We start from the raw sequence: 27,887 nt of genomic DNA on the forward strand, positions 1-27,887 counted from the left end.
TACAAAAATATTTATTTTTTAAAAAATGATAAAGGATGGGGGGAGGGGAGGGGGCAGGGCTTATTTTTTGAGAGAAATCAAAAAGAAAATAGGCCGTCTGATACAAACCAGTGACCGAAATCATAGAAAAGCAGCATCAATCAATTAAATTTTTTTTTAAAAAAAATCATATAGTGCTTGGATAAGTCAAAAGCAGCTTGTGGGAAAGTCTTCGTCCCCCATTGTTTTGTTACTTGTCTCAGGAATATTCTATTTATGGAAGAGCTTCGTGGAGACTGATCGACCCACCACTAACAAGCCTCCCTTCGTTCGCACGCACGTCTCCGTGGATTCAACACGACACCGGGGGAACATCGCCGAGAGAACGGCGTTCTCCCGGCCACGTTCTATAAAACTCAAGAGGAAGTCTAAGCTAACACTGACTACAGCACGGGGGGGGGGGGGGGGGGAGGGGGTAGGGGGGGCACAGTGTAGTGTTTAAAAAAAAAAAAGAAAAAAAAAAAGGACCAATTAAACAAAAAGACATGTATGGGGGTTAAAAAAAAAGAAAGAAAAAAAAAAAGATTATTGTAAACACGGCACAATAAATAGATCAAACAGCAGGTTCTGCACCATGCATGTGATGACAGACATCTCTGGGTGGTACACCTTTCAAACCTCATACTCGCACCAGTTGCAGTTTGTCGTTTTCTCTTTTTAATTTTGAGTTCTTTTTTTTTCATTTAATATCTCGAGTGCAAAACATCACAAATGAACAATTCTGTATTCAAGTAATGTTATATACAAGAATGGGTGGGGGTGGGGGTGGGGTGGTGGTGGTAGTGAGTGTGTGTGTGGGGGATATTACAAATATGCAGTACTGTACATATATTTGCCATATTAAGAATTTACAGACGATCTCTTATTAACAGTAACAAATGGGGGGGGGGGGGAATTGTACGAGACGAGCATTGCAATTAAGTCCCAAAACAGTTGCCATGGAAACCCAACCTCGCCGTGCTGACTCCGCCACCACTTGCATTCACGACTAACAAATGATGCATAGCACCTAGAACAAAATAGAAAAAAACAACAAAAAAGAAAAGGAGGGAAAGGAGTCGTGCTTCCTCCCGGCGTGAACGAAAGGCTACGTAACCTCCATGGCCACTGTGTTCTCTGATAGGCTGTTAAGTGCTGGCTTGTCTTGTTCGTGAGTCTCCCTGGGGGCAGAAAAGAAACGACAGGCGGTCAGACGTGGTTTGGATGGAGTGCAAACTTTTCAAACATTTCAAACCTGCATCGTGGACTTTATGTGGAAAAAGTTCAAACTTCAGATTTTCTTTTTTTTTTTAATGTCAGAATGATCACAATTATGAATTTTACTTTTAATAAAATCTCTAAATGGAACGTTTACTGGAGGCACTTTTACATATAAGTTTCACTTCTTCCTACTTCTTTACAGACGCGTATAGTCAGCATGTGTGTGTACATTAGTTATAGACGTGTTTACGAGTGGCTCTATAGAAATGGTGCTCACCTCGGCACGATGCCCAGCGGCGAGGCCGAGGCCGTGGTGACCTTGGGTTTCTGACAGTTGGCGGTTGCTGCGTGGGCGAGCTTTAAGGCGGATGTCGACATGGTGCTGCTCAGCGTCCGGGGGGCGTGGATGCGCTTGGTGGCGGAGACGCCCAGACGGAGGCTGTTGTTGTTGCCCAGCAGGACCTGAGTGGCGGCGCTGTTCGTGGTGGCGGCGTTGGGCGGGTGGGCCGTGCCGTTGTTGTTACTGGTGGCGGAGCTCGCGGTGGTGCAGGGGTGATGCTGTGCGGGGGTCGGGGCGGCGGCGGCGGGGGAGGGGGACGCTGTGCTCGAGAGGTGCAAGCCCTTGTAGACACCTGGAGGCGGGGAAAGGGCAGAGGGCGGGGTGAAAGGTGATCAGGGTGGGGTTGGACATTTGAGAAGGATTTCATTAGAAACATCACTAAACTTACACGTCAAACAAACCTTGACTTGTTGGTGGTTTTATCTGAACAACAGATCCCTGCCGCCGTTCCTTTATAAAAACTTCTTGCCTGACAAAGAGTTTTCTGTTATAGAGCCGGAGTTGTTGTGTCGTGCTGCTGCTGCAGGTTGTGTTTCTGCAGCTTCGTGTCGTTATCTGCTCAACGCTCCATCAGGAGTTTTCCAACAGTAATTACTTTGCTCTCATTGTTTGCTTTGTCTGCTCAGACTCATTATGCTGCACCACTCGGGTAAAAAAAAAAAAAAAAAAGTGTGTGTGGGAATTGAAAACTTGAGTGCTTTGTGTGTTTTATAAACTGTGCCAGGGGCCTTTGTGTGTGGCGGTTTGTGCGCGGAGGCGTCGTACCTGAGGGGGAGAGGACGCCGTTGACTCCGCCTCCCAGGGCGAGCTCCTCCTTGGATTTCAGAGCCAGCAGTTGGTCGGCGGTGACCAGGGCCGAGGCGGCAAACTGAGCGCCGGCCTGGTCCAACGTGTTCGCCAGGCCCTGCTGGGAGAGACGCTTCGGGTCAAAACACACACCAGTTTGCCTGGATTATTTCAGTGTGTGTGTGTGTGTGTGTGTGTGCTGACCTGTGTGCTGTTGGCAGTGACGGTGCTGTTGGCTTGCTGCTGCAGCTGGATCTGCTCCAGCTGGTGTTTCTGCATCAGGGCCAGCTCCTCCTGATGCTGCTGGTACTGTTCGGCTGTGAAAGCTTGGAGGAAGAGACCGCCGCATTAGACAGCCACACACAAACACTTTCAGCACATCCGATCAGAAAATCAGCTTCAGCGTGAGACCCCAACTTCGGCTTCAACTGTTTTAACTATTTAAATCTTTTCCAACCAGAAGCATCTAATTGGCACTAGGTGCCATTTTCTTCCCATACCAACTGGTGTGAAAGGCAGATGTGTTTAAAATCAACACATAAATCACACAAAGTGTGTTTAAATGTGTCAATCGAGTCCCAGATGAACTGTGTCTGGTGACGAGTTCCTTTTGTTAACCGGCTGCACCTGCTTCAGATTGAGCAACTCTGCAAAGTTGCACCGAATCACGAGCACATTTAACTCCACAACCAGGAAGTGATCCATTACTCCTTCACATTTCCCTCTTGACCCAGAGAATGTGTTTAACAGGTTTGCCTAAAGTACTTTCTAGAATAAAAGAGGAAAAGGAGAAAAAAAAAAAAAAAAAGCTTTAAGGAGCAACCGCTATAATCAACTTTCATTGATGCTTTGTTTTCCGACCGTGCTCATCAGTTAAACACAAATCACAATCCCCCTCCCCCGCTCCGTTTTAATAAGGTGAAGTTATTTCCCAGGCGTCAATCTTCCTTCGACAACACTGAGTCAAGCTCACGGAATATTCAACCTTGAAAGACTTTGCAGATGTTTCCGCTTCCCTCATACACTGACCGCAACATCTGGATCGGTTCCTCTGGTTTGTTCAGTCGCTCATTCAGACTCGTTGTCCACTAGTTTCCTATTGATCGAGTTCTTTTCACACATTTCAAAGCAGTTGATTAATTGACACACCCTACTTTTATTTCACAACATTAGAGTCTCCTCATCCCTCCTGGAACATCTTAAAGTCAAAGTCTCCATCTGGACGCAGCTTCATGCTTTTTTTTTTGGCAGCCCGACCTCATCTCCTTTAATCAAAAATCGACATCCAGCACTTTCACACCGTTTACACCACAGCTGCTCTCGGTAGACCAGGGGTGGATGACAGCTGGGATTACTGTGGAGGGACGAGCCAAACTTTGAGCCAATATAAACATCTTCATTAACCAGGAAAGTGACCCTAACCAGTATATTCTTAATTTCCTCTGTATCTTATGATCAGGGCCTGAATTTGTCACTGCAGGATTGTACATATTTGTCAGTCAGACACACACATACACACAAGGCTGTGTATGTGTGTGAATGTGTGTGTCTGTGTACCCATAGTTGACGTGCTGCAGAAAAGCCCTGCCCGCGAGTTCACCCTGTAAGTGTCGTATATAACAGTCCGCAACGCCACATTTAGCGGCAGATCTGACATGTGTGGGTATGGTTAAAAATCTAAACGCTGCTTGGGGCGGCAGACGGGCGAGCAAGCGTGAGGAGAGAGAGTGCAGCGGGTCAGAGTTAAGTGATGCACCTGAATGCACCACTGAGGGCCGTCAGCTCCTGCAGCCAGACCGGACCACATAAAGCAGCACATGATGGCTGCAATAGCGAGACGAGTTCATGAAGACAAATATCACTTTTAGGGGAAATTGTGGCAAAGCAGAGGCGCTCAAAACAGTGCAGATACAGGCGGAAGTAGAAGCTTATGCTCATTTCAGAGCTTGTTCCTCCAAAAGAGCAGTTTGACGCCAACAGAGCTTTATCAAGTGCACGTCTGCAGCTGCCTGTGTTTCCTAATAGTTACAAGTTTTAACTACACTAGCATTTTATTTCCTTTTTATTTTACTTCCTTCCATTGTTTGATTCACTTTTCCTTTTAAAAATAATTTTCATTCCCCTTTGTCCTTTTTTCTTTTCTTTTCTTTCCCTCAAAGCTGTGGTTGTTTCAGCAGTTTTACCTTGGATGTTTGTAGCCTGGAGATTAGACAGTTTGTGAAAATCATTGTGGAATGAAAATAAAATAAAAACGAAAAATGTTTATTTACATTATATTTTCTGAAAGTTTCATGTAGCAGCTACAAATGAGCTGAAGAGCCACAGGTTGCGGACTGGTCTACGCGCAGTAGACTGAGGGACGGAGCTCGCTGTTAATGAGTGCATCAGTCATACTTTAATCATGTTTAGCATGTAGCATCGGCGGCGTGTGAGCCCCGAAACTCTTTAGCATGTGGCATGGCTCCGGCCTACTGGACCCACTGAGCAGTTTATTGATAAACATTATGTTTACTCTGCTGGTCCAACGATCACTGGTGATTAGGTTGCCGGTGTCGTATAAACGCGCTTTCTCCTCCTTTTGATATTTTAGCAGAACATAATTTACAGTCAGTTTTACATTGGTCGTTCTCATTAAGTTGTCACTCGTCCTCTTGTCTACCTGCTGTGACGCTGGTGACAGATTACATCACACAATACTCTCCAGGTTGTATCGGGGATCTTTCACGAGTACTCCGTACAGTATCTGCCCCGATACTGGCATCGGTATCGGTGCAGCTCTACCACAAACCCATCCAAAACAGCTTGCGTCAGGTAGAAGACATGTGGCCCAGAACTTATCCCCACAGTGAGTTTGAGCCACTCACCAGCGATGGGTGTGGGTGCAGGGAGCACCCTCCCCGGGCGCTGGCAGCCGAAGGGATGCCCTCCGGCCGAGGAGACGCAGGCTGGGCGCTTCAGGCCTCGGCTCAGCCTCCTGAACAAAGGGTGGGCATTGTCCAGCTCGTGTAGTGGTAGTGTCCGTGGTCTGAAGTGCCTCCATCGGCACGACTTTATATTTAACAGTATCTGACTGAGGTCCGTGGAAGAGGGCGTGGAGGGGGAGGGAGACGTGTTGAGGGAACTTCTGTCCGAGGTATTTGTTTCTGAGGTACTGGAAAACTTGATGGTGGCCGGTGAGCGTGAAGTAGCTGGAGGAGGAGGTGGTGGTGGTGGTGGTGGTGGAGGAGGAGCGGGTGAGGAGGGAAGAGGCAAGTCGAGCATTTCTGAATCCAGTCCATGGAAAATGTTGTCATAGTCCGTGTATGCCCTGTCCAGCAACACCCTGGAGGAGGAAGAGGAGGGCACACAATCATTTTTCTGAATCTTAATCACACAACAAAAATCTAAAACTATATCCTGAGGGTATTTGTAATTTTGATAATTTTTTTTCTTTTAATTACTTTCAACCATTCAGCTTCCTTCATTTAATTCATGGATATGCACCTTGTAGCAAGTCTCTACCCACCATTCGTGTGCTGCACAAAACCCTCTAAATGTATGAGTTATTTATGGACTATAATAAGAGAATTATCCCTTTGGGGATAAATAACGCTTCTTCTGAGTCACTGGCTTCCCAGGTGCCTGCAAGTCTATATTTATCTAGTTGATCTTGTCACTGTTCAAAATAAAGAGGTTCACCGACCTGCCGCCTCGTCCCACACGCCGCCGGGCCATGCCCATGCACCGCCTGGGCACCGTGAGCGTGGTGAGACTGTAGCGAAAGCGACTTTCTGCCAAACCGCCGTCCCAGGGACCGCACCACTTCCAGCTGCCCACCCGATCCTGACGAGTCTGGGAACAGACAGGACAGCAAACATCACCAACGAGCAAGCACAAATCTGACATGCGCACATGTGCCTCAGTGTGAATACATGAAAGGAGGTAGAAGGTTTCAAAGACAATATAAACACACTAGTCAGTTATATGTCTTGACTATTAAATGTGTTGTGGTAAACTTTCATATTGAAAATTAGTGTGTGTGTTCCTCACAGAATAGTACTGGCAGCCTGCCTTCCTGCGAAAGGCGTAGGCACCGTCTGGGTCGTTCTCCTCCTCTGCTTCCGAAGAGCCTGAGTGCAGCTGTGAACAGAAAGAGGTCACAGGTGGACGTTAGGAGCCGGCGGACGGGGCTGAAACTTGTTTCTGCATCGGTTTAGTGATTCTGAGCGGATTCAGCAGCGCGGAGAGCAAAGTGCTGACAGATCCTATTGTCTGTAAAATCACTCTGCCAATTAAAGTGGAGAGAAGGTGAGAGGAGGAGCAGTGCAGCAGGAGACTGTAATAAGCCATTTCCAGAATGTGTTGTGTGCTTTGTACAAAGACACTAAATTCCTATAGATGTTGCGGGGAGCGGAGGCCGTATGCAGCCATGGGAATACGTTCTGCAAATACAAGCTACATTTTGTATGCCATGGCAAAACTGGGGACCCATTTTTCATTGTACCGTGTAATTATAGCAGCACAACTTTCATCCTCGAACAGAAGCACTTTTAATATCCTCCGTTATTCAAAAACCTCACCAGTTCAGCAGTTTCTATTAACCTGGTGGTCAGTGAGCCTTATCAGGACACGACGGCTGCCACTCGGTTAAAAAGATTAATTCCAGAACGATGTATGCTGCTAATATTTCACAAAAGACCCGACATGTAACATTAAACGCAGGCAGAGCAGTCATCTGCTCGGCTCTGTACGAGTGGTAGTGTTGGTTTTTAAAGCACCTGGGAGAAGGGCTCGTCATCCGAGCTGGGGAAGTCGTACTGGTTCAGGTCTTTTGCGTTGAAGACAGCAGGGCCTGGATGGTGGAGGGCCCCTGATGACAGAGGCAGCACCTTCTGTTTCTTCTCATACTTCCTCTTCTGCCTGGGAACCTCTGCCTTCTCAGGCTGTGAAGAGAGAGCACAAACACTAAGAAACTAACGACAACAACAACCTTCGTTTATATTCTGCCAACCAAGGACACAGCGTGCTCACTGCTCGTCCAAGAATATTCACATTGGCCACATTTTCACTTTAGTTTTTAGCATTGTGAGCAGGTCAATGCTTGAAAATGTGTGTATGGTGGCTAAAACGCTGACATGCAAATCCATCCGAACAAATGTTTCACATGACACTTCTCTGAATCTGTGACCACAAAGCTAAAAGTTCTGAGGTTTACAGTCTGAGTCAGTCAGAGAACCGCACCTTGGACTTGTAGTCTTTGAGGTCCATGTGGTCCTGGTGTCGGTACTGGTTGGTAAGCGGGACCAAGGGGATGATCTGCGGCCTCACCAGGGCCCGTTCAGCCAGAACCTCGGCCATCACCTCACCGCCAAAGTCTGACATGACATTCCTGCAAAACGAAACGATGGAGAGTCAGCCCACTGCTAATTGATTTTTTGTGTGTGTGTAGCAATTCTGGAAGCGGGAGGTTTACCTCTTCTCGAAAATCTCCAGTGTGAGGTGGAGCAGCTCCCGTTTGCTCTTCTCCCTCCTCTTGATCATCTCCAGGATGGTGACCGCTCGGCTCAGATCCCGGCGAAGCTTCAGCATCTTTTCGTAGGACGCCTCGTCATTCTTGCGGTTCTGAGAGTTTAAGAGGAATGTCAAATATATCATCAAAAAGCATTGGAAAATGAAGTTTGTTTCCAGTGATTTTCTGTAGCCATTTTTCAGCTTTTCACATTCTCATGGCACAAAGTGCTTATGAGATCTAGAGATTTCCATCAAGATGATTCCCTCAAACCACCACATGGTGGCAGATGGATCCTTCACAAGACAGTTGAAAGGAAACCTTCTCAAGGAGTGCAATATCACATCGGTATGAGTAAAGTTAGATCTCGTCAACTTTAATGGAGTTTAAGTTGGTACTTTGCTTGTGTATGGATTATCATGCAAACCCAAAGATTAAAAGCAAACAAATATCTCAAGAGTTTCCGCTACACCAGTCAGGATTACAGCTTTACACAGCTGCACAAACACATTAGACGGCACCCTAGGGCTCCAAATTACCTGCCAGTTTCTTAAAGGTGACAACATGCTGCTTTACTGGTACGACAGACTTTGCCAGACATGCTGGAATTGGTATGCAAGACACCTTTCATCCTACACATTCAGGTATCGTCAAACACTACCATAAATCATAGCAATGTAACATAAAAAACTACCATAGCTGACCACATCCAGACATTTCTCAAAATGGGAGATCATGTAAAATCAATTGTATCCATAATTATGCTCTAAATGTAGAAAAGGGATCCAAATGAAAGGGAATTGATTCCTGAAACAAAGTTCTTCTATCGTGTAAAAACTGTTTCAGTGCGGAACATGTACTTAAAGCATTTCTCACAAATTATACTGTGTAGATTTGTTGTGTGTGATAAATAAAGGACTTGACAATATAACAGACAGGATTCCTCAGACCACCGACCTTCCTCGTCTGCATCTTCTCGGTGCGTCGCCGGAAGGCCACATAAGGGTCACTGGTGCTGGAGCCGTCTCGTTTCTCCTGCTTGACGTTGGGGATGAGAGAGTTGGCTTTGCTGTTTTTCCTCTTGCGGCTCCAGTAGTCGAACACCTCCTTGATGAGCTCGTCGTCCTCTTTTAGCAGCAGTTTGGCTTCGGGAAGACTCACAAGCTGCAATGTAAAGACGGGGGGGGGGGGGGGGGGGGGGGAAGTATTTTGAGAATACAACACAATGAAAGGGATGCAATCAGTTTTTTTATGCTCTTGAGGTGAGAGATATTGCGTGTTCGGTGTGTCTGACCTGCTGTCCGCTGCCTTTCTCCAGCCGGTCAATCATCTCCTCAAACTGCAGGAAGCTGATCTCCATCTTCTTTTTCAGCTTGAGCACAAAGGCCTCGTCGTCCGAGTCCAGGTCGTAGTCCGGCTGCTCTGTGTCCAAGCTGAAAGCTGCGGGTCAAAGTCAAAATTCTGCTTAATTGGCTTTGTAATGATGAAAGACAACATTACTCAACAGCTAGCCAGTTACCAGCCAAGATCACTTCACGTAAGTGCTTCACAATTACTCTGAAATGCCAAAGGCTGACCTCGTGTGAACCCCAACCTTTAGCCGCAGCAAAAAAAAAAAAAAAAAAAAAAAAAAAAAAAAAAAAAAAAAAAATCACTTTCATCCATGAAGTCAAAGCAGAAATTAGATTTGTATCGCTCAAACTAACATGCCATGAAACCCACCACACAATACACCAAAGAGACGCATTAAACAAGAATGTTAGGGCTTCACGAAAATAAATCGTTTCTTCGAGATTTTGGTGTGCTCACACTAGGGTCCGTCTGAAACAATGACACAGACCATTAATGGCCTTTTCTTTAACTTTTCACTGAAAGCCAACATGTAAACAATGTTTCTTTCCCGACATGGCCACACTGTTTTTACCAGATTCAAAGCAGATGTTAGAATTTTTCTCCTGTGAGTAAATAAAGACCAGAGCGAGTGTTATTTACAGACAAGGCCGTAACCAAGGAGAACAGCTCTGATCAACAAGAGCCTTTGTGCGTCTGTGACAGAGCTGAGAAACTGCGTACTCTACCTGAACAAGGGCAGGAACTAACAAAACTATAGAAACAAACCACGCTACAATACGAGATGCAGACAAAACAGACCCAAGTCCCAACAGCTCCCGTCTGCTCCCCACTGTGAATAACTCACAGGTAAAAAAGTTAGCACTGATTCCTCCGAGAGAATGAAAGTAATCGATGAAAGTCAGGGTTTTATCCAAGGCGCCCGTCATTTAGATAAAACACCTGCAGCAGTTCAGTCCTGTATCACACACAGCACTCTAACTCCAGGAGAACAAGACGCAACTCAGAGGACCAGCAAGAAGCCGTTATACCAGAGGATTTCTCATGCCACTGGAAAGGAGCGCTACCTGGACAGCGACTAAACACTACAGCTTGTTTTGTCATTATTTCCAGTCCGAATAACAGAGACCGTGCTGAATCCGGGACTCTATTTACATGATAACGTTTGAGGCGAGAACACATTGTTTTTGCAATTTGTTTCGGAAAAGTCTAGCATTTTCACGGCAACATTTTTAAAACTGAAGTCTATTTGCACGGAAAGGGCAGCAACGCTGAAAAACTACATAGTTAGCATGCCAGGCCACCAGTTTGCACATTTGGTTGTTTTCGTAATGATACCATGCACGCAGAGAACAAGACACTATAAACATTAATAATGACGAGTACATGGACATTCGCATGGACAGACAACCAAGTTTGAGTGCCAAAACTGTGGCTCAACTATAAAGGGTTAGTTACCCTAACATATCACAGAATAAGTAGTTACTACTGGCGAGCATGCGCAGTAGCAGTGTTTCAGAAGAGTGGCTTCTTTTCGCTGTTTGCACAGACCCAGGGCCTTTGAGAAACTATCTTGGGAGCAGTTTTCTTAAAGTCATGTTTTCAGGGGCTCCCCGCACCATTGCCATGTAAAAAAAGCACCCAAACCACAAAGGTTGTGTTTTCACATGAAAACGTTGCCTAAACGGGGTCTGAGGCAGGAAAACTTGATGTACATGTAAAAGCTTTGAATAATATTCACAGCACAATGAGTTATTATATTATAATAATGTCTGATGCGAGTATGTCCTGGCCTAACTGTTCTCATGTTTTTCTTTCTTCACAGCTCGTCTGAGGCCTCGGAGTTAGACAAGCCAGTCGCATCCAACTACGCCAAGCTAATTTAAATCAACATGGCTGCTCTAAAACTCAGTCAAGCTGCATTTATGTATTAATTTAGCGGTGGTGGTGTCTCGCAGAAAGAAAACGGCCACGTCTCAGTGAAATCAAATTAAGTTATCTGCAATCAAGTGTGTTCGGCTACTGTATTTATAATTACAGAACAAACAACGCACAGGGCAAAGTGTTCATTGCTTCAGTTCCTAAGCAAAACCCCTGTTCAGATTTAATTAAAGCAAATCACTTTTATCTTGAGATGCCTATTGAATGTGGCAGATGGGATATGCAGGTATTGGCAGGAGTAAACAGCAGCTTGTTTGCCATCAGATTTTACATCCACTTTTCAGCATCTTTGTGTGCACACACAATGAGTTTGGATTAGACTTTTTTTAAACTCTATTTTCAGTAAATCAAACACTGAACTTTTAAGGGATGAAAACAATGCAAAGTACACTCACTTTCTACATGTTTCGAACCCCAAAATTAGTCTGGCAGCACTACGACAACACAAAGCATTTGTCGTTTCAGCTTTCCACTGATAGCAGGGCGCAGCAAATTGCTTTTCCTCGAAAATCAACAGTGGCAACCACTTGTTAATCTGACGGGGCGACTGAACTGAGCAATCTAGACAATGTATTTCCTTTGTCTTTACGATAACTCAAATATACAAGCACATAAAGCAGGCGCCCTGTACAGTCAATAGAAGAATAGTTGTCAGAAACTGAAGCACAGCTGATGAGTCACTGGGAAGGTGAGTTTTATAGCCCATCAACATGGCACCTTGCTCCTGTAACCAGGAAACCATTTCATTAACCTGCTCATTTTTAATGCAGCGAGTCACTTCAGGTCAGACTTTCTTTGCGTCACTGACTTTCTCAGAAAAGATTTCCACACAGCCTTCTGAGCCTGGACGTGATCCAGAAAGATAACACAGACCAAGAGCAATAGTTGATGCAAGACGTTCTCCCCTACAACAACTCCCAAGTGTCACTTTCAGGGTAATTGAAAAGATGATGAAAGCCATTAGAAGGCCTGCTCATCGCACACTTACGCTGTATGTGAATTAGCTGCTTTGGCATCTTGTAGTCCCCGGGGTAGAGGGAGTCATAGTAGGTGATGTTGCTCTCCGCCTCGGGGACCGGGATGACCATGTTGTCCCGCTTCTCACCGTAGACCTGCTGCGCCGAGATGGCCCGCTGGAGGTGGTGTTCCTGCAAAGACATGGTAACAGCGGTGAGACGAGTGAGCTTGTGAAGTAAATTAACCAAACACAACAAGGAGTTCTGCTTAAAACCATCAGGTCGATACGAAAGGAGCAGGTGAGACTGAGCTGGTGTGGTCTGACAAACTGAAGTGCAAACGTGCTACATGAAATGTAAAGACCCTTAAGACCACATTCTCAATATACCAAGACTGTAAAAAAAAAAAACACAACACCCTACTATAAATACTGCAGTAATAAAATCATTTCAATCTGCATGTCAACATGCTCCCATTGTGAGAGATGGAAAATCAATCACCTCTCATATAGAAACCGTCAATAAACACGAGAGGATATCCTTAAATACCTTACAGTATTTACCATTCAGTCCTGCGTTAAAGGAAGTTTAGAAAATATAACATTTAGTAGTATTTTTGGCTATTTGTGAAGAACTTCACTAGTCTCACCAACTAATTCTCTACTTTGAAAATCACAACAACTCAATAAGTCAACAATTTGTATTCAAACCTTTTGATTTGCATTTTTGAAGCCAAAAGGTTTCTCACCACAGAACAACTTTGACTTGCTATCGAGTACAACTGAAGAGACGTTAGAAGACTTTCTGTACCACCTACATATTGAAGGTATATGCTCAATTATGGCCAGAAATATTTGGCAGAAGATTAAAACAGAAATCTTATGAGGACATCTGAAGGCAGCCTGTCTGTCCTGGAGCTGCACTATTTCAGTGTCAGAAACACAAGCGCTCACTGAACAGCCTGTGAATTGAATCATCCAAAATGCCATCCAATCTGTTTCGTCACAGGAGCAGGAAGGGACACTTGACGCTGCTTCTGCCACCTAACATTTGTCATTGAGCCTGATCTACCTGCCCTCCGGTGTGTCAAGCGTGCCGATGGTGGGGAAAGCCGGAGTAAAGGCAGACAGTCTGACCCACTGTGGGTCTGAACAGTCCCAGTCAGTGGTTGTGGAAGCCTCTGGCCCTGATCTGGGCACCGAGCCACCGCCAGGCAGTCTGTCAACAAGGCAGCATGCTGCCGGCCTCGTTGCGGCAGCTCTCTGGAGGGAAGGTGTGTGTGTGTTTATTGTTTTCCCTGCGGCTGTCAGGGAGGGGCTGGGGAGACAGCGGCAGCGTGATGGGAAAGTAGAAAGAGCGGGTGAATGAATGAGTCAGAAAGAAAGCGAGTACCTCAGTGTGACACTGTCGGAGTGCAACGGATCTGCTATGAAAACAAAGTATTTTTTCTGCTACCAAAACGGTGACGGTGAGTCTGTTACTATTACAGAGTCGTTCCCGAGAGCTTCATTCAGATTCAACTGCACAGTTCACACCATGAGAAAAGTAGCTCTCTAAAACTAATTATAAACTTCTTACAGGTACCCACAAAGTACTATGTGAAGCTCTACTGACTGCACCCCTAACAATCTATGATGCGACTAATTGCAGACCTGCCAACCTTGTCATAATATTCTGAGTACCACTTGTGTTGTACAGCCTTTTTCCCTCAAACTTTTGCAACTCCATTGCTTTCCACGCAGTAATTTCCCCATTCACTAGCTGGAAACTGGTTATAAAAAACCCCAATAAAACCTATATTCTTGATAATACTTTTAATAAAGAAAATAAACATTTTGTACTCAACAGAAAACCAAAAAATGCTATGTCCTTATCATGACAGCCTTTCAATGGAACACAGAAACACTTTCAAAACATGAAAATGCTGTTAACAAACCAAGGTAAATATATAAAAAAAAAAAAAAAAATTATTTTGTTGACCATGGCAGTGGTTGCGAAACTTGCTGCAAAAGATTTGTTGGCTACATGTTTAAACTGTATAAATAATCACATTCCGCCTTATATACAGGCCGACTATCTGCAATTGATATAAATAAAGGCTAAAATCCCCCCCCCCCTTGCTGCCTCTTCCTTCTCTTTGACGATGCATTGGGGTCATTAGGGGAACATGATCGATAGATTTGCTAAGAAAAAACACCTCGCAAATCTTGTTTTCGCTTAGACTTCGGCTCGAACGTTTCCACAGTTAAAGTAACGTTAAGCGTAACGGTTCACATTTACCAAAAGCTGACACACACACACACACACTTTTTAAGTGCCAACTGCAGCGAGCAAGGAATGGAGGACGGTGAGGGAGGCGGGATGTAACGCTATAGGTTTGGTAAACTCGTTATTCTCCGCTTTTCTACAATGATTGGCTGAAACTGCTTCACCACGCTGCTGCATCATGTCGTCAGACGTGAGTACCGCACACGCACATTCGCCACAGAACTCGCATGTCCGCAGCTTTTTGCGTAGTTTAGAGGGGCGAGTCGCACCAGCGTATTTAGATGTCAAACTGCGTACAGGTTGGCAGGTTTGTAATTGAGTCAACGTGGCAAATACATTTTAGATAAACCACTACACTGGTAGTATTTCACAAAATCTGATACTTTATTTGTGTTTGTCAACATATTTGGCCTGTATAACAATACCTCAGGGATAAATGAGGGTCGTCAGTGACCCGAAATGTTTCATGAACGTGAGTCATGAATAGGACCCTTTTAAGGATGACAAAAACGTGTCTTCAGTGACTTGAATTGCAGTATTTTAACTGATGCTGCCTTCAATTCTATCCTCTGTATTACAGAATCGAGGATAGAAAAGACCCACCCTGCTTAAGCTGTATTAAATCTCAGACCTTGTGGCAGTTTCGAGGACCCAGACTTCATCATTTTGAAGATTTCGTATGAAGTTATTCTGTTTGTGCGGATGAACTACCTTCTACAATGTTTCTTTACACTGAACAGCTTCACTGGAAACTTCTAGATATTCCCGACTTGCCATGTTGCGACAAACAATCCTGCTTTTCCAAGGACGTGACATCATTCTAAAACAAGACTTCCCAACATGGGGGGAAAATTGAAAGCAGCATTGGTTTCCGGTGTCTTAACTTGCACCAATCTTACGGCTGCTGGGTATTAAAAATACAGTTAAATTTAGCATCAATCACATGTGACAGTTCATACATCAATGTTTGGTAGAGAGCGTTTCGTCATCTGGCCGACCCTTTTCACAGCAGCTGCACAGCAATACACCACCCTGATTCTTCTAATCAGCCTCCTCTTCGGAAAGAGACACTCAGAATGATTGCATGGCTTTAACTGCTAATTCCACATGCTTTATGACTACAGAACTTGGGGCTAAATGTACAGAACAACCATTCCTCTCTATTTATTGCACATCTTGCCTTATGTAATCTCCTACAATGACTAAGAAACAGCTTTAACATAAAGACAATTGCTGCACTTCAATCTTTGCCATTGCTGCAGTGCAACTTCTGAACGATAAACAAGTTTTCTGGTGGTGAGAATGCTCCTAAGATGCATTAAACATGCTATTACTACTCTAATGCTTTGGTTCAAGTACATTTTGTCTTAATGTAAGCCGCCCCTGGCACCACATAACCGATTCAGCCCAGTGAAAGCTGTGTTTCCTTCGGGCAACGTGTATCGCTTCTCTTAAAGATATACAACAAAACAGCAAACTAATCAATTGTTCCTTTTTCAACCTGGGAGCTTCTCAACTTCTAATTGCTGCAGCACTTTTCAAACAGGATTCCTGATAACTTCACTAAGACCTTGAAGGAGCAATGTTTCACCGAGCACAGCTCAACACTCCAATCACCAGATCCTGATAAGAGCGTTCCCTTCTATACAACATGCAGAGGTCCAAATCATTTATCACCTAAATTCTGCACCACAACAAATAACTTTAAGTTTAAAAGGTTATGAAGGCACTGTTTTACCAGTTTGGCCCATTCAAGATGACATTTTTGTATGTGGCCCCTGAACTACCCGTTGTAACGAAATAAAAGATGTTGAGAAAGTTATCTTGCCAACGCCTGACTGCCATTACACCATGTGTTTTGCAGTCATCTGTAACACTTTCCCTGCAATGTAATAAATCTATTTTATTATGTCCCAGAGCGCTGTATTCATCAACACCATTTGGACTTTTAGGACCTACGACTTCATACACGCAGCCTGTTGCACCCGAAGCGGTTCTGTTTTACATTTATTGCGCCATGTGGTGCTGCGATCTGTTGTGAGGATGTGGCGACTCCCTCCGCTCGAGGTACTGGGGACGAGAAGTTCAGTTCAGTTCTCTCCCCCGAGGCGCCTGCACGCACAGCAGAAGCCGTAACACGTTCAACCTGTCCGCGGCGCCTGCGCCAACGTTTACATAACCTCCCACTATCCCCAAGTCTCAGTGAAGCGTTTCCCCCCAGGCGGACGCCTAAACGTCCCTCGACAACTTCCATGGAGAGATATGGGGGGGATTTTATAAAACCAAACGGCCTTGAGCAAATACGCGCCTCTTGCCAGGCCTAATCAAGCCATGTGTTTGTTTACTTTCCCCGGCTCAGAGGGAGGTGAAGAGTAAGAATACAGAGCATTAGCCCATGCCCGCACACAGTCCAGATATAGCCTTCTAAAATGACCACATCGATCACTGTCAGGTCCGCTGAGGCAGCCAAAGCTTCCTCCACCTTCTCCCAGTCTCGTCTGACAGCTACTGTCCCAGACACTGTAAATGCCACTTAGCGTGATGGACAGCCGCAGGGGGGATTGTCTGGTGGGTCTGTCGGAGGGATGCACGAGTGAGCAAGCAGGATAGTTTTTAAACACCTGGCATGATGTGGTGGAAAATTTAACACACAATGTTTTTGTCCGCTGGTTGTTAAAGCTAGCTGAGGATGAGACTCTTAAAGGGGTCATATTTTACAAAAGTCACTTTTTTTAAATGGTTTTCCAACAGTAATATCCATCCCCATGCCTGGGATCGACGCCCCAGAAGTGCAGAAAGTCAGTCATCTCTTTCCCTGGCTTGTTTCAATTTTTCAGAAAGTGTGTGCTTAGATGAGCAAATCAAACTTGAAAGAGCGTCATCGGGGGTTTCGCCAATTACAATGAAGGTAAGTCCTCCCCTTAACCCTTCTACAATTAAGCAGCATTGCAACATGGCAATACGAGAGGAAGTACTTTCTCCTCTTCGTGGCCATGGACACGCTCACACAGACGCAGAAGATTCTGAATGCAGCTGATATGATCCAATATTCAAATAGCTGAAAAGCTGGATTTGGGGCAATAAATGTTTTTGGACCAACAAGACTCATGTGAAAGTGTTGAAACGGTGTATAATATGACTCCTTTAAAGCTTGAGTGAAGCCAATCCCTTTGGAATTATAAAAATCTGTTGGCATCTTTATTGTATTAGACTTTGGTTTTCGCACAAATGTTTGTCTCCCTTACACTTTTACTCAAATGAAAAGGCAACCCCATGACCCTCAAATTTTCTCTGCACAGTATGAGTAAAGTTGAATTTACACTTAAAGTACTCAAGCAAAAAATTACAAGATATAAAAACAACTTATAAAGATTTATGAAAAGGTGAGTCAGCTATCGATCCCCCCCAAAATTGAATTCTTATGTATAAACAAGTAGCGCAGGCGCTCTTCATATCATCACATTAATACAGCTTGCATCCATGACAACAAACCGCCTGTACGTCCCAGAAAGACGGCGGGAAAAACAGCTGACGGAGACAACTTTAAGTTTCACAGCGTGTTGGCTGTGAAGACTTTGGGACAGGTGACGTGCCCCACTTTCCCCTCCGCCGAGGTCAAACGGGGAGAAACTGGTGGCCGGCCAGAGTTTGTGTCTGTGTGTGAGCGGAGGAACTGGGTCTGGCAGCGACACAAACACAACAGATGCCTGCGGGTTCCCACTGGGGCCGCAGACACTGACCTTGCTCTCACCCCAACGTAAACAAGACAAAGTGTCCGGACCAAAACAAACAAGCTGCACGTGCTGAAGGGAAGAGAGGGAATTTTGGAGATGTCAGATATTTCGGCTGAGCCACGCTGCTTGGAAATTACAGAACCTCTAGACTGAGATGGACGGAGTTAATACTGCGCTCACTCGGGAGTTGAAACCTGCTCTGTGGTCCGAGGTAAGGTGCTCACTGTTAAAAGCTTTCTATTAGCCGATAGCCAGTAAGTGGCGGGACACCACATGTTCACACTGCAGACCACTCATCCGCCAAGTGTGTGGTCCGTGTGGCTGAGGTTTGCAGCAAGTAGAATAAAGCTTTCCTCAAAATTCGGGTTCAATTTCAGCTTAGTGGGTCAAGTGTATTTCCAGAAATGTCAGACACAATATATCCTGTGTGGATCAATGAGTCCATCAGTGCACTCACTGGTGGGAAAAAGCAAAGGTTCAATACATCTCGAGTCTGACACAGAAAACTCATTGGCACACAGCAGGCCTCAGCCCACCTCTTATGATAATATGGCGGTTACATAACCGGTGCTCCAGCTGAGCAGAGCCCAGACATTGAAGCGACAGCACCCCCCTCCTCCTCCTCCTCTTTTCCTTCATGCCGCCCTGATCTCCACGTGCCGCTGGTCTGCCAGCCTGCTGTGCCATCTGACACACTGAACCCCTGACACCCAGCGTGGAAGAAACACTCACCTAAAGAAACCCAACATTACAAATCTCTAATGGATCACTTTCAGAGTACAATTCTGGCTATACAAGCTTCACTTTTAAAGAAATGGGGGTGCAGACCGGCTCACTAACATGTTGCTGTGCTGTCCAGACTATCACATCACCTAGTGGGATGCAAAAGAAGGAAGCAGTGTTTGTTTATCCACAGTCGGGTGCAATAGTAAAGCATCGCTTTCTCAGAGTTTAGAGGATGTTAACTCTCCAAATAAGAAGTTTTACACCTGGAAAATGCATAAAAAAAATGGAAAAGATTCCTGTGAAGCCACTAGAACATACTGGGAGAAACGAGTCCATGTGGATCACAAGAAAATTACATTAAAAAGGTTCGAACACCACAAGTAAACAAGAGGCTCTGCAGCAGCATAACCAAATCCAACGGCACGAATGCACTCGTTTGCAGAAGTGTGCACAACCCCATGCACAACAAACCCATGCAGCAACACAAAACGTGTCCCGGTGAAGACAGTTTAATGGGACCCGGTGTTGACATGTCTGCAGGAGGCTCGGATGCCACATAACCTGGAACCACGGGCTCCCCCTTGCCCCGGTCTCCCGCTACTACGCCAACAGCAGGCCCGTCCCGACACACCACACAAAATGTCGGCGCAGCCTGGGTCACATGACTCCTTTGTACTAACAAAATCACCTCACGCACAAATATGCCGACCAAACTCGGCAAAACGACCCAATAACGCCTCTGCGGCGGCCCGCTCGCCCCGCACCGTGTCCCCGGGTCCGGTGAGGGACGTTTGCGGCACAAATTCGTCGCGTTTCTCGTTAGAAAAATCCGCCGCCATTTTGTGGAAGGCTTGCGCAGAAAAAAAAAAAAAAAAAAAAAAAAGAGGGACGCCTCAGATCGTGTAAAAATGAAACAAATTCAAAACGGTTAAAGCATACCGATTCCTCTTCTTTCTCCATCCCCGTAGGCATCTGCGGCACGGCCCGGTTAATTGATGCATATTCGTGTAGGTCGGGTAAATCCTCACAACGGAAGACGGGTAGTGGCTTGGAAGCGTCCAGCGCCCGTGCCCGAAACGACAATTTACTCATTTTTCACAACTCGAGATGCAATATAAATCTATCCGATCTCCTAATATTCGCCACGGTGCCGACTGGAGCTTTCATGGATGTTTCTGTGCGGTTAGTCTCTGTTCTAACGTTCGAGTGGCGCTAGCTTGTATGTAGGGCGTCGCCAGCGGAGCCGGGGGAAGGCCCGGATCTTGGTCGCTCTCTCTCGGACTGTTTTTTTCCGACGCTCCGCTCCCTACCGCTGGTTCAGTGCGCCATGGACAACATGGCGGACATTTAAAACTCTTTTGCTCGGTTTGGCTCGGAGCGGTCCAACCCCCAGCTCGCGGACCGACCATTCCCACGCGGGCCTGGGCGCTTGCGCGTTGCGTGGGTAGGGTGGGGGTAGAGGAGGAGGGAGGGGGGGGGGGATTCTCACAAACTAACTCCACTCATAGACATCAATTATTTACACACGATACAGAAATTGGCAGAAATTATACGTATCGCATACAAAATTTAAATGTAGAAATACACAAACCTTGTAAAAATAAATAAATAAATAAATAAATTAAAACAACAAAGAAAACAATTGGAAATGTTTTAAAATAGAAAAAGAAAATGGGGCATGATGGATACAAGATAAACCTAATATAGAAATAAAGATGGATGAAAAAACACTGACAAATGACTAAATTGGTTCAAGACACAATAAATTAAAAAAAAGAATGTTTCAAACGACCTCATTTTTTTTTATCACAATCTAATATTTTTATAAATACTGTATAGATATCTAGGGGAAGTATGTTTTAGGTTATAGGACAAACAATTACTCAAAGAAAGTATTTTAATTTGATGTAAGTGCAACAAAAATAGTAAAAAATAAAAATTCAAACTGAGGAAAATGGTTAAAAAATGTCAAAGTATCAAAATACTTGAATTTTTTTATCATCATATAATTTTATATTTTATATTACTCAAGTGACATTATTTAAATTTATATAAAATACAAAATAGTACACTTTTTTTTTAATGACACCCCAAAAAAAATCTCAATTTAAAACAAAGAATGGGGAAATTGGATACAAAATACTTCAACTTTTTTTAATCAATAATTTAATCTAATGTTTTTACAAATAAACACTTAATGGAAACGCCACAAAAATAGTAAAGATTGTTTTTTAATTTATGGATTCATTGGGTAATCAAAAAGGAGGAGATGAAAAATTTTTGGAAGCCAAAAAAAAAGTAAATAAAATGGGAGTATATTGGGATATGAAGAAAACGCTGCAAACTCAAAGTGAGTGACACGTTTTTTTTAGCCATGCAATAATTTAATGTAATATTTATACAAACATACACTGCCAGTCAAAATTTTGGACACACCTCATTCAATGTTATTTCTTTATTTTCATGACAGTTAACATTGTGGATTCTCACTGAAGGCATCAAAACTATGAATGAACACATGGGATTATGTAGTAAACAAACAAAGTGTGAAATAACCCAAAACATGTTTTTTATTTTAGCTTCTTCAAAGTAAGCCACCTTCTGCTTCGATCAATGCTTTGCTGGCTCGTGGCATTCACTGGAAGAGCTTCATGAAGTAGTTTTTAGTATTATTTTGACACTGTAAACTTGTTTTACGCACTGCTGCCAGGACACACTCGTTAAAGAGATTATTAATCTCAATGTGGTTCTCCTGACTAAATAAAGGCTAACGGATTCAACTGAACTGGTTTTCCAACAGTCTTGAAGGAGTCCCAGAGGTGCTGAGAACTTTTGCCTTCACTTTGCGGTCCATCTCGTACCAAACCATCTCCGTTAGTTTCAGGTCAGGTGGCCGTGGAGGCCTGGTCATCTGGCTCAGCCCTCCATCAGTGACCCTCTTTGGTCAAATTGCCCTCACACAGCCTGGAGGTGTATTTGCGGCCATTGTCCAGTTGAAGAATAAATTATGGCCCAACTAAATGCAAACGGGATGGGATGCCGCGGCAGGACGCTGTGGTGACGGTTCAGTGCGTCCATCTTTTCACCTTTTCTGCATCGCACGATGACACAAGTAAACTCCAACAAGTCACACCTGTGAAGTTAAGCCTTCACCCCATGAAGCTCATTGAGAGAAGACCAAGGGTGCAGCAGAATAGTCCCTCCTATCCTTTCTACTTTTCATTTACCCCGTGGATGACGTCACAGGGCATTTCTCACCCTTTCCCCTGTGCCTCTAACCACTGATATAATCTCAAATATCACAAAGTTTGAATTTAGATCAAGGGAAAGAGAAGCTGCCAGGCGAATAAATAACCAATTAAACTGAGAATAGGCTGCACAAAAACTTTTCTGTGTTCGTTTCACAACATCCGCATAACAGTCATAGTTGGGATCCGGATTTTAGATTATCTAAAGTTGTTCAAGGCAAATCATTGCATTGGTATCATGCTCGGCTTTGAGTCATCCGGAGTGTCCCTGAACGCTCGGATGAGCGGGTCCCTTTAAATGTTGTTGCAGCAAGGAATTGTTGGGCAGCATGATGTGGTCTCCTTTGGTAAAGGATGCATCAGTGTTTCCTAGACTAAAGGAGGTTCTAAAGGAAGCATTGAGCCTCCTTTCCTAAGCTTATTGAGAATCTGAACGTTCTTTATCATGGCCGCCACTTAAACACTTCCGTGGTTAAGGAAAAGTGGATAGGAAAGGAGACAGGAGGGACTATTAGGATGCACCCCAAGTGTTTGCAGCGCTGTCGAAGCAAAGGAGGTCTACTTTGAGAAATGTGAAATATATAACATGGTGAGTTATTTCACGTTTTTGTTCACTACATAATTCCACACACATTCATTCAGTTTTGATACAATCGGTGAGAATCTACATCGCGAATAGTAAATAAATAAAAACATAGAACGAGAAGGTGTGTCCAAACTTTTGACAGGTAGTGTATTTTCATTACATTAAAAAAAAATAATAATTCTAATCAGTAAAACAGTTTTTACATTTCCTAAAAATGCCATTAAATTTAAAGTAATACATTTGGTTACAACTGTTAAAATCTCTAACAAATTGATGTAATGTTTGGAAACTAGAAGCTCTCGATTCAAAATATTGAAGAATGCTCAATTTGAAAATTCTCTACATCTTTCTGAATTCTTTAATATATGTTTAATTAGAAAAACATAAAACTGGGTTTTTAATCTTGTTTACATGCTAAAAAAAACAACAACCTTCAAATGGCTTTATACAGTCTAGAAAAGGACTTTACAAAAACTATAAAAAAATATATTTTTAAGTAGTAGTGAGAAATACTTCAATCACTATCAAAAAAAAAAAAAAGAGAAATATGAATAACAAATGGATGCAACATGCCCAAGGTTATACACATCAACACTGCAATATATAAATCTAATAAAAAAATGAGCCCATCTCTCTCTCCACACAACAGAAATACCACTTTTCCACATTTAACATCATATTTTATAACAAATCAAAACTCATGCATCAATTTTATTTCGTGTCTACACACCATTTAGATAACCACACCCCTCTGTGGGGGTTTAAGGGCCATTTTTCTTTTCACATTTAAACTCACGATGGGGAGAAAATGTAAAAACACTAATTATACAAAGAAAGTTAAAAACTTGAATAAGATGTATTTCTATCAATAAAACTAAAATTGACTTTAGTGGGCTACCAGAGTTTATGGCAAACAGGATAGATGAAATAAATGACAGTTTACAAGTATTGACAGACAAGCAGTCACCTTTGTAGATGAAACAAACCACGCTAAAGTTCAATAATAAATATGATGAAAAAAGTTCCAGCTCAGAGTTTGCCTTATTTAAATAAAACACGACCTCAAACTATCCCAAAAAATGTTTTCCCACTCAAGCCACATCTCCTTTTCTGTGGAAAAAGATGGAAATTGTTGTGTTGCTTTCATCTAAAAGAGCAAAACTTTCCAAACCAACCACACTTCAAACCGTCAACACCACAGAATCCTGCCAACCGAGCTGATGAAGACCCTCAGGTCCTTCAAACCTCACACCAAGTATCCCCAATCAACCTTTCTTTTTCTTTTTTTTTTTTTAAAATTCAATGTTCAAGCCAGGTGAGACCATGTGAACAATGCTGCCCTCTTCTGGTCCAACAGGGAAAGGATCAGGTCACAACATGCATGTTTCCATGCAGTAAAAGTGCTGCTCAGACAAGATTCAGCTCGCTTGACGCCAAACTTTGAACAAGCCCTCTCTCCGCATGGGCTTGAGAAGGACAAAGTGTTGCTCTGCCTTTGGTAAACCGCACAACTACAGCCAAAGAAACCCAAAACATGCATTTAGCCAAAGGACACAAAGCGATATCTACTAGCAGTAAAAGTCCTTACCTGTGGCTGATGAAGATGATGGTTCATCCCGAGTCAAACCAAAGGAACAAAGTTTCTCCCTTCATCATTAAATCCATTAATTTTGCCAGAAGGACCTGCAAGCACACAGAAACAACTTTAGAACTTTTTTTAAAAGACTTTAAAACACAACGAAAACGTGTGCAGACAAACCAGACTTTTGTCTCAAAGGTTGGAAAAGATTTGACTCGGACGCTGAAGCGACCACCTGATGGTGATTGTTGCTGCTGTGGAACCTCCAACGACCACACCTGGCCCACTGCAGGAATCCAAAGCACTCAGGCACCATTACCTCGGGTCAGTTGGTGTGTTGAGTTTGAAGAATAAGAGTTGGATAACGTCTCAATTATTTAATTCTTATCTTTAAGAGTCGGTGGCGTAAGGCCATTTGACTCTTGTCATGGGGGTTCGGATCCTTTTGAGTGAACCAAACCAAGTGATATTTTCCAGATTTCCTGACCCCCCAAATAAAAATCTATATTACTGTCTCAGGATGATTCTGTGAGGATTTTACTTTGATTCCAGTAATAAAAGGTTGAAATGAACTCAAACAAAAAAACACATTGAAGGAATGAGGTCCATCTCCATAGTTATCGCTGTATCATGCTACACATTTAGCTGTGTCATTTGATGCGTGACTTTGGAATTTCAAAATACATACTTACGAGATACTCGGAGATAGTAACCGACAAGTATCCCATTAACCTCGGTTTTACTTTGGATGTTAGGATCGTCTTGGTCAGCGTGTCGGCCGTCTTTGGAAAACAATGTGGATTAAGATCGAGACTCAGCATTGCCATCATGAACTCAAAGACTCAGTGCCGTCGCCGCGTTACAATAGAAGCTTCAGTTTTATTCCTTATTAGGCGATAGCCATAAAAAACTATTAGACTATAGCTGGAGATACTGCTGACCTGTGTGACGTCACATTCAAACTGCCAGCAAAGGATTTTTGCATCTTGTCTAGAAAGTGGACTATGAGTTTTGTTGTGTTATGCAGAGCATTAATGTGGTTATGGCCAATATAGACCAAAAGCTCATGGCTAAAATGGTATTTATGGAAAATTAAGACTTTCTGAAGGAGCTTTATGTTTGATTAGCATGATATCCATACTCATTCTGTACCGTTTGATCCCTACCAAGGCTGTAGGATCAGTTAACCAGGCCACAGCTGACTGGTTTGAGGCAGTGCACACTCGGGGCAAAATGTCGGTCCATCACATGGCAGACAGCGGTACGGTTGATCCAGGGATGATCTTGAGGTGAGGAACCAACGCTAACCGCTAGATCGCTCTATGGAGCATGGTCATGGTGGTTATGGATGACGTGGCACACAAACCCAGGAGCTAAATAATTTTGTGGAATAAACCTGATTTATTAGGATTGCTAGATAGTTTATATGGTTAATAATACAAATGGTTCATTTAGACTTATGTTGTTGTTTTTTATCCTTGTCCTATTTGTATGGCCAGTACTGAGACTGTGTGTTAGCAGGAGTATAAGTTGGAATCCTTTTTAAGCTGTCTGGGACGTGAAAGGCGATTTTCCTCTAAAAGAAGACTCAGCATGCTGACTAAAGTCATGTGACACATTCAGATAGTGACACATGTGCTGCAAGTCTTTCCTCTCAGCCTCAATCAACACACAGTTCAGAGAGAGGGCAGATCATTATAGACAAAAGAGCCCACCATGTGATCACGGGGAACATTTCAGCCCTCCAGGTTTTATGACCTTGACATGGATTCTAAAAATATGCCAGGAACCATCTCAACCTAAAACCAGTACTTTCATACCTCGCATACTTTGTGCTCGCTCACAGAAGGGCCATGTGGGTGGGGCTTGGCTCACAATAGCTGGAGAGTTCAGACAACCATAAGAGAAACCTAAAATCCATGTAGTGATCTGATAGAAAGCAAGAAGTAGTGGCTCCTGAGTCATCTTTTGGTAGGAACTATAACCACCATGAAGCAGCTGAAAAAGACCGAGTGAGGTTTTCTACTGCCCCCCCCTCCCTCATTCTTCTGGGAGGGTTTGTCACTCAGGGTGGGGGTTAAGTTCAAGATGTAGACCTGTGCAGGACAGGGCCAGGCAGTTCCCTGGAAGACCACAGGAGCTGCCTGGCACTGTTCAGCCACACACCCTAAGCCTATGATCCTCCAATGTTATACATTTCCAACCAAGATGATCAAATCCTCCACACAAGATAGCCCACAGGATTGTCTCATAGCCTCCCCTGGTCTCCTCACCTCCACCTTTCTCCTGGTGGATGGTTCCCCACCCACCCACACCACCCCCCCTCTTTAAAATTCCCAGATCGGATTTACGACATTCCAGGTTTCCCCCATTTAATGTAACAACTAGAGAATTAGGTTTTTGTTCTGGTCAAACATGGATTCTGCTGGCCTGGATCCGTCGATGAGACAGCGTGTTGGCTTGTTTTCTGACAAAAGTGATCGGGGAACTTGTCTTTTTTTTTTTTTTTTTTTTCTTGTGCTGAATTGCATCCAGCTGACCAGCCAGGAATTTGATTGCGTGTATGAAATCATCTGATGCCAAAAAAAAAAAAAAAAAAAACACTAATCACGATGGGCCTCGACAATCGATTCAAGTTTAAATTTAAATGAAATAGATAAATAATAAAATAAAATAAATCCCACTCACCGAGACGAGCGTTGGACACGGGTCGGAGCTTCCAAAACAGATGGGGAACATTTGTGCAAGTCAGAAGTTAAAAACACGACAGACAACACGACGCAGCAGGAACGTTCCGCCGCCGCTTCGGGGTGAATTCACGCGGACCGGCGAAAGCAGCGGAGCCCCGGCGGGAGGAGCCGCTGTCCGGCCTCAAACAGCGGATTTCTCTCGATGGAAACTCTTATTTCCCCGTCGATGTACAGCGGGGCTGAAACTAGAGGAGGTGGGGGAACCAAAGTGCTACTGTCGGGGGTTAACAACTTTACTGTGAGACGCGCGCGCTGATTGGCCGCCGGCGCCCACCAATCACCTGTGGAGAGCGCCGCGCTCGTGGCGTCACGCTCCGCCAGGGGAGGGGGTGGAGAGCGGGGGGATGGAGCGCAAACGTGATTGGCTGAGGACGTCACCTGGAGGCCAGCAGCTCGTTTACATATCGGACTGAAAGGTCACACTTTGTTGACATTTCGATGTTATTTATTTACAAACCAATAAAAAAAATAAATCTAAATATATATTTACCTCTATGTCCTCCTAGGGGTGTCACTACAAAATCCTGAATCAAATGAAAATTACTCTTATTATTGGCTTTATTACATCTGAAATGGTCACATTTTGTTTGCAATTTTACAATGAATTTTTTTTGGGGGGGGGGGATTTTTACCGTTTTACCTCTAATGTTCTTTAAAGCGCCGTTCAAAATAGAATAGAATGCTTTTATTGTTGTTATGCAAATACAACATTAAAAGACAACTCTTGGTGGTGCAAAGTACAAGTATAAGAATAAGACAAAAAGATTAAAATCTCTGGATATAAAAGATAAAAACTATGAATATATAAGCCAACAAGGGAGCAGTTTACATGACAGCGTTTACACAAGTGAAAATGGAAAACCCTCATAGTGTTTTGGGAGTCCATCAATGCTCCT

General features: G+C 43.8%; 1 protein-coding gene across 3 annotated transcripts; it reads right to left on the reverse strand.

Moving 5' to 3' along the window:
• On the reverse strand, positions 1 to 27,231 carry LOC308124422 (enhancer of polycomb homolog 1-like). 3 transcript variants are annotated; one of them, XM_080487394.1, is made up of 15 exons: positions 26,930 to 27,231; positions 24,251 to 24,345; positions 12,133 to 12,292; positions 9,148 to 9,293; positions 8,811 to 9,017; positions 7,818 to 7,966; positions 7,586 to 7,733; positions 7,123 to 7,287; positions 6,395 to 6,484; positions 6,048 to 6,196; positions 5,230 to 5,687; positions 2,570 to 2,691; positions 2,345 to 2,486; positions 1,517 to 1,871; positions 1 to 1,199 (listed from the first exon to the last, which is right to left on the reverse strand). In XM_080487394.1, exons 2-15 carry the CDS (start codon positions 24,275 to 24,277, stop codon positions 1,127 to 1,129), a joined length of 2,391 nt encoding a protein of 796 aa, XP_080343520.1. In that variant the 5' UTR covers positions 24,278 to 24,345; positions 26,930 to 27,231; the 3' UTR covers positions 1 to 1,126. The 3 variants fall into 3 exon arrangements, with proteins under 3 accessions (XP_080343520.1, XP_080343518.1, XP_080343519.1); XM_080487392.1 differs by lacking the exons at positions 24,251 to 24,345; positions 26,930 to 27,231 and adding an exon at positions 19,768 to 20,166; XM_080487393.1 differs by lacking the exons at positions 24,251 to 24,345; positions 26,930 to 27,231 and adding an exon at positions 19,768 to 20,152 and having other exon boundaries at positions 2,345 to 2,483.
• Positions 27,232 to 27,887: the final 656 nt, after the last annotated feature.

This window comes from Lipophrys pholis, assembly GCF_963383615.2.
Source record: "Lipophrys pholis genome assembly, chromosome: 1".
Taxonomy (NCBI): Eukaryota; Metazoa; Chordata; class Actinopteri; order Blenniiformes; family Blenniidae; genus Lipophrys; species Lipophrys pholis.